The sequence below is a fragment of the Cotesia glomerata genome, linkage group LG1, assembly GCF_020080835.1.
Source record: "Cotesia glomerata isolate CgM1 linkage group LG1, MPM_Cglom_v2.3, whole genome shotgun sequence".
NCBI lineage: Eukaryota > Metazoa > Arthropoda > Insecta > Hymenoptera > Braconidae > Cotesia > Cotesia glomerata.
Window position 1 is genome coordinate 15,265,326 of NC_058158.1, and position 20,423 is coordinate 15,285,748.

The 20,423-nt window shown below is 35.9% G+C and overlaps 1 protein-coding gene across 1 annotated transcript in view; it reads right to left on the minus strand.

Moving 5' to 3' along the window:
* Positions 1 to 242: 242 nt before the first annotated feature.
* The window catches only part of LOC123273473 (calcium/calmodulin-dependent 3',5'-cyclic nucleotide phosphodiesterase 1-like), a gene marked incomplete at its 5' end in the record, with an annotated part of 344,764 nt that continues 324,583 nt past the window's right edge, over positions 243 to 20,423 (minus strand). The window contains 2 exons of the mRNA XM_044741230.1: positions 243 to 480; positions 544 to 636. Of these exons, the coding sequence (XP_044597165.1) occupies positions 422 to 480; positions 544 to 636 (152 nt within the window). The remainder of the gene's footprint in view (positions 481 to 543; positions 637 to 20,423) is intronic.

Consider the following 20,423-nt stretch of genomic DNA (forward strand, 5'->3'; position numbering starts at 1 on the left):
ATTAAGAATATTCTTCTTGATAGTCTGTAAGAACTATTTTGTTCTACATCACCTAGTATGTCGGTTAAAAAAATAAAGCTTTTTTTCATCAATCAATTCAGTTATAAGATACTATTGATTGAAAATAGAAAAGTATAATATACGCATCTGCTCCTGAATCGAGAAGCCGCGATAGTGCGCTTCTTGAGGGTTAGTTCAATACAATCATTTCTTCTAATAAGAAAGTTAGTTTTCTTAGATTCTTGATGCAATTCTTTTGGAATTATTTGTTCTATAATAAAAAAAAAAATATATGTATATTGCGTTTAACAAATCAGAATGATTCAAGTTTGGCTTTTATTGAAATTTTCTTTCATTGATATGTTAAATTAAATTTTTACGTTTTATTAGCTATACCACTTATTTCTGTACCACTAAGATTTCACTCGTTTCGAAAAATAGATATTTTTTTACTGTCTTGAAGTGGCTCTGATTCAGCATCTGAAATAATAAACGATCGATTATTATTTTTGTGATGTTTCCTAAAAAACGCTATCTACTCACCTTTTTCAGCTAATTCTTTCCATGATTTTTTATTCTCAATCAGACATTGGACCCATGGTTTCATAATTGTAAATTTTTTTTCACCTAATGATTCTAATCATTAATATTTGTTAGAAATCAATTTGAAACAAAACAAATTTTCAGACTCGTGGCTTTACTGCTTTTTAAGTGTCAGAAATTAAACATTATAAATATTAATATAAATAAAATTAAATTCGAGTAATAAAGCCGTAGATGTAAGACATTATTTGCGTTTAAAGATTATATAGAAAATGATATATATTATATATCTCAAGTACGTTTGTGGCATTCTACGCCATATCAACCACTTTTGACTCCAACTACGTTCCATCGGGCTCAAAGTTTCTTATTCTTTTCTACCCTATAAAAAACGTTGTTCAGAATTTTTTTTTAATTTTTTTAACTAACCAAAAGAATAGTTATGAATTAAAAAAAAAATATTTTTTTTAACTTCTCGCTATGAAAATTGAAGATTTTCAAAGATCGGGAAGTTATTGTTTTGACCCCGTTTTACAAAATTCGAGTTTTCATCAGATCTCGAAGTGTTAAGGTCATAGGAAGCTTTCCTGACTATCTCTGCGATGTTGTCACTATGTCTGTGTATGTGTGTGTGTGTTTGTGTGTGTGTGTGTGTGTGTATGTGTGTGTGGGTGTGTGTGTGTGTGTGTGTGTGTGTGTGTGTGTTTTTTTTATCTTAGGGGGGGAATCCTTCTTACGGATTCCAGGCATAGTTGTTTGGCCTGGATATGTGGCGACTCGACGCAGTGTCATACTAAAACTCGACCCTAACGCCCCTACCCACTAAACCCTAAACCCCTTTTCTTCTTTCCTCTAATCCCTCATGGAAACCGCCGTCAGGCATTACTTCGTGAGGGGAGGATCCAGCTACCGCTATTCCTTCTGGTGGCTAAGGTGTTATTTTTCCTTCCTTCTAGTTTCTGTCATTTGCTCTTTTTCTTTCAATGGAACGCAGCTCTGTAAGCACTTCTGTGGCAAAAGTGCTTGTAGCGTTCCAAGCAGTTTGATTCGACAACATTGCATCTACTATTGTCTCTGGTTGGATTCTCCAGTTCAGGATCCTCTCTAACTCCTCACGCTGAGGATCGAAACGTGGACACACAAAGAAAACGTGCCTTGCGTCCTCAATAACCCCTGGACAAGACGGGCACTCCGGAGAATCGTCGTGCTTAAAGCGGTGCAGATACTCTCGAAAGCACCCATGTCCTGACAACATCTGCGTTAGGTAATAGTTGACTTCACCATGGTTTCGGCTCAGCCAAACGTCGATCTTTGGTATGAGGCGGTGTGTCCATCTTCCTTTTGCTGCGGCGTCCCACTCAAGTTGCCATCGCGAGATGCTGTGCTGCCGTTCTTCTGTTCTTAGTTCTTCAGCGCTCAGTGTAGTTGACCTCTTTCGATGGTAAAGGGCCCGTCTTTCTTTTAGCTAAGACTCTAAGCGGCAGAGTTCCAGAAATGACGCACACTGCTTCCTCTGATATTGTTCGGAAGGCGCTGGCTACTCTTAGCGCGCTCAGTCGGTAAACCGGACATGCTTTCCTCCATGATTCTTGGGTCTCAAGTGCGTCGGACCAAATGGATATCCCATACGTGAGGACCGATGTAACTACTGATGATAGCAATAACCTCCTTGTCTGCTTCGGGCCACCGATGTTGGGCATCAATCGTACTAGGTTAGCCACTACTGCTGATGCTTTGGCGGTCACGTGTTCAACTTGTTGTTTGAAGTTAAGTCGGGAATCGAGCATCACTCCCAGATATCGAATGAATGGTTGGGATGTGATTTCTTGGTCTCCGACGTTTAAATTGATCGTTTCCACCACTTTTCTGCTAGTGATAAGTACAGCCTCGGTCTTCTGTTTAGCCAGTTGTAGGTTTACTGTGTCCATCCACTGGTTAATTCGCTCAAAGGTGATCGTGAACATATGATTTATCTCATCAATATGCTTGGCGACGATTACTACGGCTACGTCGTCCGCGTACGCTACCAGTTTGACATTTCTTGGTAGTTTCAGTCTCAGCAATCCGTTGTACATGATATTCCAGAGAAGTGGACCGAGAACAGAACCCTGCGGGACGCCTCCAGTAACATCATACTCCTTTGGACCATTCTTCGTGTCATATCTAAGGACTCTATTCGTGAAGTAGCTAGCGACTATCCTTCGTAGATATCCTGGTACGTTCATCTCTTGAAGAGCTTGCATGATGCGATCCCAGTTGGCGGAGTTGAAGGCATTTTTGATGTCTAGGGTTGCCACCAGACAATATTTCTTCGTTCCACCCTTCCATCTGGTACCGGCGATTGCGTCTTTGGCTATACCGACAACCAGGTTGATTGCGTCCAGGGTTGATCGTCCTTTTCGAAATCCGTACTGATTGTCTGCTAATAGTGGATCGACAACTGCTTCTATCCTTTGGTGGATTATACGTTCGAGTATCTTACCGGCTGTATCCAACATGCAGAGTGGACGATAAGATGACGGTTCTTCCGGTGGCTTTTTCCTTTAGGAAGTAGTACCAGCCGTTGTTGTTTCCACTTCCGAGGAAAAATCCCTTCCTTCAAGCAGATGTTGTAGACATCGAGGAATAACGCTGGCGCTGCTTTAATAGATGTTTTCAAGGCAATATTAGGGATTCCGTCCAATCCCGGCGCTTTATTATTCCCGACGCGGTTTCAAGCTTCCATCAGTTCTTCTTTCGTCACAGGTGGGATATCATTCAGTTCGTCTTGTGTCAACAGGTAGTTGAAAACGCGCTGTCGTGGAAACAGTGCAGTCACGATCTTCTGTAGGAGTTGAGGACACGTAGGAGACGGCATTGGCTGGTATTTCAAGTTTGCCATGACTACCTTGTAAGGTCTGCCCCACAAGTCTTTGTCCACCTCGTTGATTAGCTCTTTCCAGCAGTTCTTCTTGCTATCCTTGATGGCTTTGTTTAAGTCTCGACGAGCTTTCTTGTATTCTGCGACTAGTTCCGCTGAGTCAGGCCGCCGATAACCACGCTGAGATATTCTTCTTTTCTTGAGACACTCTTTCCGTAGGAAGCTGATGTGTTCGTTCCACCAGTGCACCGAAGGTCTTTGGTTCATGCCCCGTTTACGAGGCATGCAGGTGTCGCAAGCCTGGGTCACTCTCTTCATCAAGTCCTTGGTCATTTCTTCTGCAGATCCAGTAGTAAGCGGTTCACTATTTAGGGCAGCTACTAGAGCACCTGGGTCAAAGGATTTCACCTTCCACCCAACGATGTCAAGTTTCTTAGCCGGTCTTCTAGGATTCTGGTCCTTTGATACTTCCCAGAGAATCGCATTGTGATCGCTGGCCGTGTAGATCTCCATCACCTTCCAGTCGTAGTTTCCTCTGATGAGGCTGCTGCTGACAAAAGTAAGATCCACAATAGAACTTGCGTCTCCTTTAGTGTACGTCGGCGCATCGCCGCTGTTTAACAATACTACATCTAACGTAAAAAAGCTTCCAGTAGTTCTTTACCTCGAGCGTTGGTGTGTTTGCTGCCCCATTCCACTGCCCAGGCGTTGAAGTCTCCAGCTATTGCCACTGGGTAGTACTGCTTCGCGTCCTCCGTCAGTCGATCCAGAAAGTCCATGAATTCAACAATAGTGAGGCTAGGTGGTGTGTAGCAGCTGTAAAAGCGGATGCCATCTACCGATGCTGCTACAAAGCCGGCGCTGCCATTGTTAACGACACTCTGGAAGGGGAGCTTGCGACAGGACCATATGACAGCTTTTTTGGTGCAGTCAGTTTCCCATGGTTGGCCGCCGAGGTGTTTATACGGTTCCGATATAAGCACAAGGTCAAGCTTCTGTTCACGTACTGTCTGCGTGAGCAAATCATGTGCCGCTTCACAGTGATTGATGTTTAGCTGCAGTATTCTCATTTTCGTTTATCAGTTATCTTCTTGAGTGCCTCTTGGTATACTGGGCATCTGCTTGTGCCGGCATGATGGGCGTTATTCTCTGTACCGGATTGATCCGCACACAGTGCGCATTTAGCAGGCTTATTACATTCGGCGATTTTGTGTCCCTCTTCTCCACATTTAATGCAAAGTTTGGAGCGGTCGACTTTACTTGTGCACTGAACCGCACGGTATCCAAAATGCCAGCATTTATAACATCGGACTGGTCTTAGTACTGTTCTAATACGACAATTGGTCCAGCCGATCCTAATCTTACCGTGTTCTCCTACCACTTTCTGCGCTACCGTTGCTGCCAGAGTCACCGACGCAATTTGTGTTCTGCTACGTAAGACCTTACGAATTTTAATGGCCTCTACTGTTATACCACAATCGTTTCCAGCTGCCTCTTGTAAAGCTGTTAGAATGTCATCTTTAGTTGTAGTATCGTCAATATCGCGAATTTCCAGGTCTTCTTCAGGTCCTGTACTAATGACATTTGCATCCTCCTTAAGTATTCCCGCGATAGTCTTCTGCAGGTCTTTACCTCTATCACTACTGCCTTTCGACAGCGTGATGAGAATGTTCCCTGTCGCGGTCCTGCGTATCTTCTCGACTGTGTTGCGGACCTGATCTGGGCGAACGTCCGCCTTGATCCGTGTAAGTATTTCAGAATACTTATCTTTGTTCGCTGGACGGATAATAAGTGCCTCCGGTCTCGTTGCTGTTCTTCTTGGCTTCTGGTTCGGCTTCGGTGGAGGCACCAGAGGTTTTTCTGGGAGCAGTTTCTTGCGCTCCTTCTTCTTGTCCTTTCTGGACTGCACCTTTTCCCAGCCTGGCTTCTTGTTCTGTTCACAAGAGTTTTGTGGAAGATCCTTAACCACTTCCTGCTTCTTGATGGGATGACCAGGTCCAACGTCTTTCAGCTTCTTGGGAGTATGAAAAGCTCCGCCTTCGGGAGAACGAATTTTTCTTTTCAACTTCCTCAGGATGCGGCCGTCTTGGTCAAAGGATTCAGTCTCTGCCGTTGTGATAGTTTCACTTTCTTCTTCAGCGACTGATTCTCCGTCACCTTCAGCTCCAGTGTCCATCGCTTCTTCAACAACCACTTGACTGTTTCTCTCCGATGTAGCACAAGGGGTGCGGTGTAATGATGAGCGCCATTCTTCGTCCAGTTTCTTGAATCTTCCAAGAGCATTGACTACACCGGTTGTCTTGGTCTTTATCTCCTTGTGGATATTGACCTTAGTTTGGACAAACTCTTGCAGCTCAATGGTCAGCTTCTCAAGGCGCTCCAACGCTTGCGTTCTCTTCATGTCAGCGCTTGCTTCAATCGCTGCTTGTTGAGCATGAAGCCCGTTTCTATTCATGTTTGTTTCCTGTAACGTACTCATACTTTTTTGATTTACCAGCGCATCGTACGGAGTGGAGCGGGTTGCCATAACTAGGAACGGGTGTACCCTCGGAGATAGTACTCCTACCCCAGTTCCCTGAGGCCTAGCCGACACTTAGCCAGTCCCGGAATACACGGACGGACTAGACTCGCTCGGAGTGGTGAAGATTCCGATCTCTAACACTCACTGCGTACTTCCTGATCAAGGCCCGAAGTGGCTGGCTCCTGATCCACTGCTGCAACTTTCACCTCGGCAGAGCAAGCTCACATCAGCCGTGGCCTGCATCGTCGGAAACTACGATACAGGTTCCGGACACTCCCAGTGAGTTACAGCAGGAACCAATCGTCTTGCTAGGTCAGTTAGTGTGACCAACCCATTAAAGGGGAGTTTTGTCCACGGGAGCTTATTTTGTTTGGTTATTTTGCTTGGCTCCTACCCGCTGTACCTCATCAACTAAGAGATTAAGTGTCATCCAAGGACAGCGAGCGTTCTCCCATCCGCTCGGGGAGACGCGCCCGGTAGCAGTATCTCTTCTGCCCCGAGTGTGTGTGTGTGTGTGTGTGTGTGTGTGTGTGTGTGTGTGTGTGTGTGTGTGTGTGTGTGTGTGTGTGTGTGTGTGTGTAAACCTCTCATAACTTTTGAACGGCTTGAGTAATTTGAACGGGATTGGCGGCAATTGAAAGAGTTTTGCTCCTAGATATTTTATACTACTTAAGGTAATTCGAACCAGTAGATTTTGAGTAATCTCGAAAATAAAATTTTCAAAAAATGGTTTTTCTGAAATAACTTTTAACCTGCTTAATCAATCGATTCTGAAAACTAATCAGGTTTTAAGCTTGAAAAACTGCATCGGTCGCCGTGTACGCGATCAAAATCGGTTTATTCGTTCGCGAGATACCCAGATAACATCCAAACCATAAAGGATCCTACAAGAAGTCTTTTAAGAGACTTCTGACAGAAGTCGAAGCATAAGTTCGTAAAGAGTTCATATTTAAGAACTCAAAATTGAAAACTGTTGGGGATGTCTTTTTTAAGACATCAATTTTCTGACGTACTTAAGTATTCTTTCTTTCGACTTCGTATTGGAGTCCAAACTAAGACTCCTCTAAGAATTCATAACAAAGATGTCAACTTTGTGATAACATAACGTATTCATTTTATTGACTTCTCATAGAAATCAAAAATATGAGTACATTGCGACATCTTTTAACTTCCCGCTAAAAATCTCAGATTTTCAAAAATCGGGAAGTTATTGTTTTCACCTCGTTTTGCAAAAATCGAGATTTCATCAGATCTCGACGTTTGAAGGTCACAGGAAGCTTCCCTGACTATCCCCGCAAAGTTGTCACTATGTCTGTATGTATGTGTGTGTGTGTGTGTGTGTGTGTGTGTGTGTGTGTGTGTGTGTGTGTGTGTGTGTGTGTGTGTAAGTATGTGAATCACTTATAACTTTTGAACGGTTGAACCGATTTCATCGCGGTTGGTGCCATTCGAAAGGACTTTGCCAAACTTAGATTTCCTGAGAATTTGAACCGATTCGGACCGATAGATTTTGAGAAATTTTAAAAATCTCAAAAAAAATTAGAAAAAAATCATTTTTGAAAGTGGTTTTTTTGGAATATCTTTTAAACGGCTCGATCGATCAATTTCAAAAACTAATCAGCTTTTAACGTCAAAAAACCACGCCGATCGGCGCTAATCCGGTCAAAATCGGTTGATTCGTTCGAGAGATAGCGTGAACGAAATAAAACCGAAAAAAACCGAAAAAACTGTTTTTTTCACATAACTTCGTCATTTCTTCTCGGATCGTTTTTTATGATATAAAATAATTTCAGAGGTTAAAAAACCGCGTCGATTGCCGCCGAAAACGTGGAAATCGGTTGATTAGTTCGACAGATATCCTCGACGAAATATTTGGAAATAAGGATTTTTTCAACATAACTTCGACATTTTTTGGAATAACTTTCAAACAGCTCTACCGATCGATTCCAAAAACTAATCAGCTCTTAACATCATAAAACCACGTCGATTGCCACCAAGCTGGTCAAAATCGGTTGATTCGTTCGAGAGATATCGTGAACGAAAGAAAACCGAAAAAAGTGTTTTTTCAGAGTTACTCCGAAATTTCTAGTTTGACCAATTGAAACTTAGAAATTATTCATAAGGCTTAAAAAACTACGTAGAATGCCGCCAACCGCGTAAAAATCGGTTCATTCATTCAAAAGTTATTGCGGTATGAACATTCAAAAAATAGTGTTCCATGAAACTTCTATCAGACTTTTGAGCTCAAAGAGCTCAAAAGCATAGAAAAGGTATCTTTTTGAGCTCGGAGAGCTTAAAACAACACACAGATTGTACTTTTGAGCTCGAAGAGCTCAAAAAAGCGGCCAGGTATTAACGGAATTAGCGGGAAGTTGCAGGGATGGCCTTTAGGGTCAACCGTTTTCCTAATTTTTTTTTAATATTTTTTTTGTAATGACAGTATAATTTTTTGCGCCTGCGCGGAATTCATTAACGCGCTTGCGCACTATATATTGTTTACATTAGTATCAACTAAAAAGAAATAGAAATTTGCGGACGTCAATTTATTATTTATTTACCTATTTTAAGTAGGGTGTAATCAATTGTTATACTCATTAACAAAGTTATTAAATCTTAATCTGATTAATTCAACACAAAGGAAAGTGATATTGATTATTTGTTGATTATTATTTTTTTTTTTCAACTTTGACTTATTTTTGTTAGGAATTGACGACAGTGTTTTGTAGAAGTTGGAAGGCAAAGTTAGTTTATGATGACTCAAACATTAAAAATTGTATTTATTGAAACAAAATAATGCTGCCACGAAAACAATTTAGAGAACTATCCAAAAGCCAAAAAAATCGACGATTAAAAAGAGATAAAAATGGGTTATTTTTACCACAAAGTTCTTTATCAATCGAAACGAGTAGTGATGTTAGTACTGTTACTGATATTGAAAAACAAGACACTGACGACTCAAGGAATATAAATAATTTTATCTCACCACCAGCAAGTGACAATGAATTTGAAGATATTACTAATTCTGATAATAATCCCGAGTCGAAATTTAGAGCCTATATAGAACCCTTTAGTCTGAAATAGATCCGACTGAGAGCCCTGTAGTCCCATAGCTCCGATTTTGAACCCACAGGTCCGAACATTCACCCAGAGGACCGATTTTGAACCCTCAAGTCCGACAACATTAGCGTCTTCATAAATTTTTATTAACTACAATTAAATTATTCATGATATAAAAAATTAAAAATTAAAAATAAATTATTAAAAATAAAAAAGTAAAATAATATGAACTAACCCATGTACACAGAAAAAAAAATTTCTCGACTGAAGAACAAAATTCTTGGATCAAGAAAATTTTCGGGTGCCTGAAGGAAGGCCGAAGTAAAAATTTTTCTTGAAATTCTATTCTTGGTGGAAGTCATTTTTTCTTAATTAAAATTATCATAAATACTTGTTACAATAAATTCTTGTATTTTATCAAGATTTTTAGATATTTTAGGGAAGCAGCGCCACTTACTTCAGCTGAGAAAAAAATTTTCTCACCGTGAGAAAATTTTTCTCTTGAATATTTGATACCCATTTTATATTATTTTAGCGTGCAATTATACATATTAAATGAAAAAAAATGATTCAATATTATTTGATCTTCTCACTTGACATGTTAATCAATAAAAATGTAAATGAAAATTTACTTTTGTCTTTATATTTAATATTTTGGAGCAAGAGAGAAATTTTCTCAAGACAAGAAAATTTGCTTCTATCAAGAACTAAATTTTTTGGAGCAAGAGGTTGAATTTTCTCAAAATAAGAAGATTTTTTTAACTTAAATAAATTTTCTTAGATCAAGATACGTATTTCATAAAGCAAGAGAATTAATTTTGTTGGAATAAGTGAAATTTCTTGTGTCAAAAAAAAATTTTTTTTCGCTCAAGAAAATAATTAGGATGAAAAATATTTTCTTGGCTCAAGTGAAGCTTTTTTTCTGCGTTGGAGTCCCCAGAGTTGAACGACGGGGCCAAGCTTGTGCCAAGACTAGACAACTCAGTCTCGGCCGTTCTTTTGGTGAACCATTTTGCTCTTGCTCCTTGAACTCCTTTGGTAATCGTCCACGAAAATCTAAACGCTACGCGTTACATTAATCAGATCTTACGGCCTGTTGTCTTGCCTCTACGACAGCAAACTAGAGGTTTTATTTTTATGCAAGACAATGCCTGGCCTCACACAGCAAACGTCACCCGTCGGTTTTTCCAAAGACACGACATAACGTTGTTAAGGCATCCAGCGGTAAGCCCTGATCTTAACCCTATCGAGCACGTCTGGGATATCCTGAAGCGCCGATTGCGCCAGAATTATCCCAATTTACGAACGTTAGCAGCATTAGAGCGGGCGCTAATCGAAATTTGGCGACGGATTCCGCAGTCAATGATTCGAAACTGCATTTCGAATATGCCTGAAAGATTGCGGGCTGTTATCAGGAGCAGAGGTGGCAATACGCGGTATTAGCACAACACACACACACACACACACACACACACACACACACACACACACACACATCTTCGGAGAGTGAGTTTGGAGTCACAAAATACTGTGGAAGTGACGAACCACAGGGTCTCAATCTCTGATAAAACCACACACATACACGTGCGCAAGCACAAAAGCGTAAATCCGCCGTGCAATCTCCACGTGGTACGCTTTGGGTAACGCTAATGCCGGCGGTAATTTTTTTTTTAATTTTTTGAAGTGTTGCGTAAATACCAAATGTTCGCGCCAGAACACTTGGTAAATTCGCACTCTACTGCATCAGTGGTGCTGCGACTGACGCGCACCCTGATAGTCAACTCCCCGAGGCAGATAGACGATTACGCGCCAACCGGCACAATTAATCTACACGCGGTGGCTAACTACACGTGCTCAGTATTTATAAAGTGTTCATAACGGAATTCCAATTATCCAGTGCATCTTGTACAAATCTACTCAACGACTCATCCAGGACAATTCTCCATCATCGGAAATTCAGGTACCAATTTCGTGTCCTTCATAATAATTTAATAATGATGAATTGGTTAATAATAATAATTAAAAACGTAACCTCTCGATTGTTGTTATGCCGGTATCTCGGGATCATGCTTTATATACTATATAAATTATTTTACATTTTGAATCAGCATTCACAAGAGATTAAATAATATTCAGTCTTAATAATATAATACCTGCATGACTCATTAATTAAAATTGTCTTCAGTTCAAGTCGTTGTCATACCTGGATGAGGTGACGTCACTGATCACCAGGTATGCAAATAATCTTATAATCTCTTGCTTTTATTCAAGCCTCTCTTGTGACTGCTGATTTCAGTTCGCGTTCTGACTCTCCTCCGTGCTCTTCACTCGTATCATCGCTCGTACTAACTATTGTCGCGTCATTAATAATTTTTATTGTGATAAAATAATAGATCAACAAACTCATGCAATTAATTAGATCTGAGCTCGTATTCAAATCTTGGTCAAATTGACTAACTCAACGCTCTTATTAAACCTTAAATTGATATTTGTGTATGGTGCCAACATATTGATAGCTCGTCTTTATGATTATAATTACAGTACTTTCAAATACTTAATTTAATAATAATTCTCGTATTACTTAATTAAATAGTTCAAATCAATTAAGAAGTTAAATTTATGATAGTTATTAAGAGTCAAGTGTTCACTAATTTTAAACTGTGATATTTTATATAATAAACGAGAAAACCACGAATAAGTGTTTATAATTTCTTTTCAACACCCAGATCCGGTATAAATAAATATTTAATGTTAAGTTAATTTACATGAAGTTTTTAGCCAATTGAAAAAATAAAAAAAATTTTTTTTTTTTTTTTTCTCAAAAATTTTCGATTTTTTTTTTTTTTTTCCTTAAATTTTTCAAGTCACTAATACAGAATTGAGAGAAAAATGAAAAAAAAAATTTTTTTTCATTTTTGATAAAAATTATGACATTTTCAGAGCGAAATTCTTGCTCCTTTAATTTTTTCAAAAATTGGATCAAGTGGGAAAAAAAAACGGTTGGCTGGATTGAATTGAAACTTTGTAGGGTTTTTGTGGGTATATTGAACAGTAAAAGGCACACTTAACGTTAGTGGTTTCCGCAATATTTTTGATTGGGCGCTTGATTTTCCAAAAAACGACAAAAAGCCCTTTTTTGGATGCTTTTTCAAATTCATGTAATGATTGAAAAAAAATTTTTTTTTCAAAATTCAATTGCCAATCCTTGTAGAGAATTTATTCAAGTTTTCAAAACCAACCTCAAAATTTCTGTGCAATCATTGGTTGCTGAGATATTGGTAATCAAAGACAAAATGATCTTTTTCCATTCAAACATCGATATCTCAGCGAGAAATGCTCGTATCGAGATTTTAAAAAAACGAAATTAAAAGCTGAATAAACAAGCTATCCGGTCCATATAGAGGTTGAGTCGAAAAATTTTTCCACGTCCGTAGATTAAAAACCAAAAAAATTTCGAAAATTTTTTTTTCGGTGGTTTTCTTATGATTACTCGAAAAATATTTTCAAAAAAAAATTTTCAAACTCAGATCCGAAAACTAAACACTTAGAGCTACAATTTGCTTTTTTTTTTTTTGCTGTACGACCATTTTTGTATAAGTTACAGCCTGTTGAAAATCCCCCAAAAATTTAGATTTTTTTTCTGCTCCCTTAATTTTTGTGAGAAGTGTATATTTTTGTCGATTGCATAGAAGTTTAAAGCCCGAGTTTAGTATACAATCCTCGTTATATTTTTTTCTATTCATGATGAAATCTACTTCCATTTCGGCTGCCGAATGGTCTTTTTTTTCGATTTCTTTTGTCAACAATAACTCACGGACGAATCAACCGATTTTGATCAGATAGGTAGCGATCGACGTGGTTTTTTTATATTAAGAGCTGTTAGTTTTGGAATTTATCAGTCGAGCCGTTCGAAAGTTATTCAAAAAAACCACACGAAAAAATTTTTTTTCGCAGTTTTCTTAAGATTATTATAGTACGAGATACATTTATAACTTATAGAAATTACAAAAATTGTGATCATGATGCTCTAGCAAATGCCTTAGTTACTGCCTTGAAACTTGATGATATTATTATGAAGAATTCTGATCCTAATGAATTGCTTGATCTATTTTTAAGTCGTGTTTTAGAGATATTAAATAAATTTGTCCCTAAAACTACAGTCAAAGTGACTGGAAATTCAAACTCCTGGATTACCAAAGATCTTAAATATAAATATCATGAGCGTGACTCTACAAGCGAGCAAAAAGAAATAAAAATCAAGAATTACTTGCTCTTGATAAGGATATGAGAAAAAAACTGAAATTAGAATTGAATAAGGCTCGTAAAAACTACTTAAAAAGTCAACTAACTACTGTATCACCTGGTAAAACTATTTGAAATAAACTTAAACGCCTAGAACTAATAAAGACAAAACAAACTTCACCCCTGAATTGCTTTGATGCGAGTCTTTTAAATGAGCATTTTGCAAATATAGTAAAGAAACATCCACCTTGTGATACAAACTTTGTAAATTCGTTATCTTCCCTATATCAAAAAAAAGTTGAATGCTCCTTTAAGTGGCATTAGATAGATATTGTTGATGTGACAAAAGCTTTGCATCTAACACTTCAAAAGACAAAAGGGAAAAGTTCTGATGGCTTAAACCTGAGTTGGTTACGTGATTATTTACCACAAATATCTCTATTCTTAACTTCTCTGTTCAATCGTTGACTTGAGTCAGGTATTTTCCCAGATATTTCGAAAATGGTCTTTATAATAACGCTAAACAAAGTTATTCCACCAAAGTCTCCATCTGATACGCGTCCAATTGCAAATTTATCGCACTTAAGTAAAGTATTTGAACGTATTATAGCAAATCAAGTAGTTGACTATCTAGAAGATAATAACTTGCTTGACAAATATCAATCTGGATTCAGAAAGTTCCATAGTACTCAATCAGCCCTTCTCAAACTCACTGAGGATATCAGATGTGCAATAGATAGAGGTGAATTTACTTTACTGGTATTATTTAACCTTAGCAAGGCTTTTGATTATGTAAACCCGAAGGTAATACTTGTGGCTTTATTTGAACTAGGTTTTTCTATTGAAACTGTTACTTGGTTTTTCTCCTACTTATCAAATCGCTCACAATCAATATTAAACGATCAAAACCACCCACTAGAGTTCCTAGATATAACGGACATGTCTTCGGAAGGTTCTGGGTTCGAATCCCAGTCCGAGCTATCTAATAATTTTTTCTCGCATATTCTGTAAACTCACATTAAGATGATTCTCTCCACATTCCTTTCTCAATCCTTTCCTACCAATATCCTCTTACGTGAATGTGGAACGCTTCACATAATAATTACCGTAACTCCTATTCTTTCCCGCTTCACAGCATTATTTATATTAGATAACATCGGAAGTACCCCAAGGTTCAGTCCTAGGGCCTATATTGTTTTTAATAGTTATAAATCTAATAGTACGACCAATTACTCACTGTAAGTATGGTCTGCTTGCCGATGACAAATATATATATTTCCACTTTAAACCCACTTCAGTAATCGAAGCAATTAGATTAGTAACAATTGATGCAAAGGGGATCACTGATTGGGCTAAAGATCATGGATTACAGATAAACGAATAAAACAAAATCATTGATAATAGGGTTAAATAGTAAACTAAAAACGTTGAACATCGACTCTTTACCACCCATTATTATAAACAATAAATTGTGAATTTCACCTAAATTTTCTCTGATGGTATGAGACCTCATACCGATAAAATATTATGGTGAAGAAGTAATAATCAAAAAGTAGTCATTCTTCAAGAATTTGGATCGGGTGTATTCGGCTTAGAATAATAATAATATAACTATCTATCTTTATTAATAAACACCGATCTTTGAGTCAAATATATATATATATATATAAATATGTACATATAGATATATTAAATACCTTAAATATTAAAAGCCTTGGCCAAAAGAGACTTACTCAGTGGAACTTAATAGGTAACTGGAAGGTAGTTACGGACAGTGTTTCAGATAGCTTAACTGGTAGAGCATTTGGCGCGTAACCAAAAGATCCAGGTTCGAGTCCTGGTCTGGGCTGTCTGAATTATTTTTTCAGTTACTGAAAAAGTTACACTAAGTAAAAATTACATCTTTCTCTGACAATAATTGTCGATAAACGAATTTTAATTGTGAATTTCACCTAAATTTATTCTGATAGAGAAATTGATAGAGAAATTGCAATATATATTCTGATAGAGAAATTGCAATTGCAAGTAGTCTTGAAGTGTTCAAAACAAAGATCTTTGACTATTTTCTAGAACTTGACTTCCAGTAATTTTACCTTCACGTTGGCTTCTGTATATGTACTAAATACTCTTACAAATTATTATTACCCACTAGTCATGACAAATACCATTATACTGTCTATTGCGTGGAATAAAATAAACATTGTATTATTTTTTTCATTAAATCAAATTAAACCAAAGATTAAAATTAAATTTAAAATAAATATATATCTGTTATTCTTTTAAATAAGATTTTAATGTACATACACCTAAGTATATCACGCTGTATTAAATTTGAAGTAAAAATTTATAAAACTACTAGCCGAGAACACCCGCTTCGTTGGGTTATTTTTAATAGAACAGTTATTTGTTAATATTTAAATTTTTTATAATGTTTCAAAAGTTTCTAAAACAATCCAACATATTTTCGACCGATAAGAAAATTGACATACATTTTTAAGCTTTTTAATTTATTCGGAGTTACTCTAGATCATTCTAGAATTTTCTAAATCACTCTCATTCAATCAGAATCTAATCGGAGATTTTAGAACTTTCCAGACCATTCTAGAAATTTACAAAACATTCTCATTGGATTAAAATCTAAAAGTAGGTTTTAGAACTTTCCAAATCATTCTAGAAATTTCTGGATCATTTTAAAATTTTCTAGAACATTCTCATTTGATCAGAATCTAAACGTAGATTTTAAAACTTTCCATATCATTTTAGAACTTCCCAGATCATTCTAGAATTTTCTGAAATATTCTGATTCGATCAGAGTCTAAACGTAGATTTTAGAACGTCCTATATCATTCTACAACTTCCTATATCATTCTTGAACTTTCCAGATCATTCTAGACATTTCTGAACCATTCTAGAATTTTCTAGAACATACTCATTCGATCAGAATCTAAACGTAGATTTTAGATCTTACCAGAACTTTCTAGAAATTTCTAGATTACTCTAGACATTTCTAGACCATTCGAGAATTTTCTAAAACAATCTCAATCGATCAGAATCCAAACATAGATTTTATAACTTTTCAGATCATTCTAGAAATTTCTAGATCATTATAGAATTTTCTAGTCCATTCTTATTCAATCAGTATCCAAACGTAGATTTAAGAACTTTTCAAATCATTTTAGAATTTTCTAGAACATTCTCATTTGATCAGAATCTAAACGTAGATTTTAGATCTGGCCAGATCTTTCTGGAAATTTTGAGATAATTCAAGAGTTTTCTAGAACATTCTCAACCGATTCAAACATTGGTATGCATATTAAAGCTTTCTAGATCATTCCAAAATGTTTTAAGAACAATCCAGACCATTTTAGATCCGTGATAGTCTCAAATTTTCGAAGTTAACATGTTTCAACCCCCGTATCTTTTACACCCTTATAATTATCAACTTGCAACCATGATAGTGCACGATGGGAGCCTTGTACCTATTGCCACATACAAACACTATTCGTCTGCGATGCGTAGTTTTGGCTGCAAAGTGAAATATAGGGACACACACCTCCAATTATATATATATATATATATATATATATATATATATATATATATATATATATATATATATATATATATATATATATATATACAGGTTGTCCCAGAAGTAACGGACGCCACTGTAGCATCTGATAAACAAAATAATTCTGAGACGAAAAGTCCTTAGCTATTTTTCAATCATACGCATAGATAATTAATTATTAATTAAAATAACGTCTTTTTATGCGTTAGAGGGAGAGTACTAGTGTCCAGTCCAGTGCGTTCAAAACGAAGACGATTGCACGTGTGAATGTGTAAGTAAATATGTGTGACTACGTTAGCTATAGAAGCTAGTTAGTCATACAGTTAGTTGTGTCTTTGTTTGACACGTACTTTACTGGACACTGGCGCTCTTTCTCTAACAAATAAAGAGACGTTATTTTTAATTAATAATTAATTATCTATGAGGTTAATTAAAAAATGGCTAAGGACTTTTCGTCTCAGAATTATTTTTTTCATCAGATGCTACAATGGCGTCCGTTACTTCTGGGACACCCTGTATAAAGATGTATAAGCCTTTGCCATTCGGCTAACTGCCTTGGCATATTAAATAAATAAATACATACATACATACATACTAGGGTGGGCCGAAAATCCGCTTTTTTAGAATATCGTTTAGTAATAGCAAAAATATTGTTTATTAAGTTATAAAAAAATTTTGTGTGAAAGGAAAAAATTTTTGGTCCCATCTCAGGCTCGCCAATTGCAGTCAAAGATAAAAATGCTCAAAAAATTTTTTCATCATTTTATTTTAATCGGAAATTTTACGCTCTACAAAAAAGGTCTTTACACAAAATTACGTAGGATCCATAGATCGAGAGATAATCCCAATTTTAGTATCAAAATAGTAGATTTTCGCCATTAAAATAATCTTGTTAGTTTGAAATCTATTTATAAGTTCTCCGTTCGACAGAAAATTAAATTTTCTATCAAAATGTTTCTTTGTAAAATTTTTTACGAGTGATAATTATTAAAATTATTCCAAATTTTGTTCAAAAAGTGGCATTTTCGACAGTAAATGAATTATATCTTGATATAAAATGATTAATAAATCAATTATTGTCTTTAAAATTAAATTTTCTAAAAAAAAAAGTTTTTATATTGAATCACGTGCCTTTAATATTTTTTATAATAATTACAAATTTCCGATAAAAATTAGTATGACAATTTTCAAAGTTTCGTCTACGGTACATCCACTACTAGCGCTAGAGTAAACTTCTGCAAAGAGAGCAATCCGTTTGTCTTAGCGATTGCCAACAGATGGCGTTCTATATTGTCCTATAAATTTTTTTTTATCTTTAAATACTTTTCATTACAATACATAACCTTAAAAAAAAGTTTTCCGACATTTTATGTTAAGTTCAATAGTTTACTTAAATTGGGACATACGTTAAGAAAATAACTGTTACCAAATTATTATTATTTTCTTGTTGTTTTGTAAGTATACTTTATGAAATTTCTTAGTTATCAATTTGTACATCGGCTACAAATTTCTAATATTGTTTCTCCATACTGATTTTATTAACAGTAGTACAAAGCACTTTCTCAAAATGTCAGCGTGTTCTATATTTGGAGAGCCAGAGAAATTACCCAAGGATCATCTTCCAAGCAAGGAAGACATTCCGAGGTATTGTAATTACCTAAGACAAGGAAGAAAAAACGAGAATCAATTTGAGCCATTGCTCTGAAATTGCAAGTATTGTAGCTACAGACGTAGAGAAGTTATTCTCTATGATTACTGTCCCAACAGTTTCAACGAAACGAATCATCCAATTACTAATTGCTCAACATGAAAAATATTTGAAAGCTAAAAAAATAGTGATTAATAATTGCCATTCTTCGTCATCTGGACAGCAAAAAATTGATGATTACAGGACTGATTCAAAAAAACTATTCGATGTAAGCTGTTGTAAATGTATTGAATTCAGTATTTGCAATTGTCCAGAAAAAAAAAAAATACCTGTCACTCAACATGAATTTCTCGCAGATCAGAGAATTACACGCTTATGAAAAATCTCTCAACAATTTTTGTACATCTCAGAGCCGAATGATGAATATACAGAACGTTTACCTCGTAGCATCTCAGATTTAAACCAAAATTTGGTATCTTCAGACATCTTCTAATTCATCATTCAGTGAAATAAATTTTTTTCAAAATTCGACTTCTTCCATTAACAGTACTTCGTCGAAAAACAATTTCATTGTATGAACTAACCTACAGACAAAGAAGAAACATGGATTTTAATTTCGTTCAAAGTCAAAATAGAATTGAATTCAAAGAAACTGCTCTTACCAGCCAAAGGTATAACTTAAGCGGTCGCACCACTGCAGCCGTCGTAATATCGACTCTATTAGACATAGGGCTGATTACTAAAACTGATAAGAATTTGATTACATTTTATACCAAGACTAGCTGACCCGGCAAACGTTGTTTTGCCATGTGAATAATTTCTAGAGAATTTCTATTGTAGAAAAAAAATTACTAACTTATTGGAAGTGTATAAGGATGTGGAATATGAGTGAAAAAGGCCTGGAGCACTGTGAACGATGAGGGAATGTTGTTTAAAAATAACAAAACACCAAACATTCATTGTTTTAATTTATTAAAAGTAATAATTATTTATATAATTAATTAATTACATAATATTAATCTCTTAATGCTGCAGCGTGAACAATATTTTTTGTTAGCCCGTCTTTAGCTAATACAAACAAACTTGATCACTCATCGATCACTCATTGATCACTCTCGATCACTCATCGACAACGTCTTAACATTTATTCGCTCTGCGTCTATTGACAGTAAAACGTGTATCGTCTGATTGTTCTTGACGCAATTGCGCCATTCTCACACGCGCTCCAGTATTTTCTTCCTGCACTTGTTCTTCGGTTCTTTGGGCTCTTCTATTTCGAATGCTTCCAGATTTATTTGTATCACGGCTCAAATTGGCCCCTTTGCGTTTTATTGGTATTGTTCACTGTACAATACAAAACACACATGAATAGAACTGATTGAATTATTTAATTATTATATTAATCATTTATTTTATCTTTGATTACATTAAATATATATGTAAAAATTAGATAATTTCACGAAAGCGAAAAATTTTATGTTTCTTAATTATATCGAAAATACATATTGTTATAAATAGTGCAAAAAAAAATTCTGTCGAAGTTAGAGCTCTTATAAGTAAATACAAAAAAAAATTTCCCAATTGTAATAAAAATCTAACTTTCACCGAATTTGTTTTTCACCATTCCCAACAATATTTTCGTTATAAATAAGAAAGAATAATTTTTGATTTTATAATAAACGTAAAAAATAATTTATACTTACAACTCAATAGCCGTTGTTTGCGAGAACTCGTGACACGTGTTGAGTATTTTAGAGGTTATGTAAGTCACTTAATTAACTGATCGTGCGATTTACACTCAAAATTAATGATTTTATTAGTTATTAATAATTAATTATATTCAATAATATTAGTTATTAATAAATAAATAATAAAGTTACTCGAGAATATATTTGATATGAGAGTTACACTGAGATAGTAAAAATGTTTAACTACTACGCTTGAAGCATAAACACTAATAATAGCCAAAAACTTTAGAGGT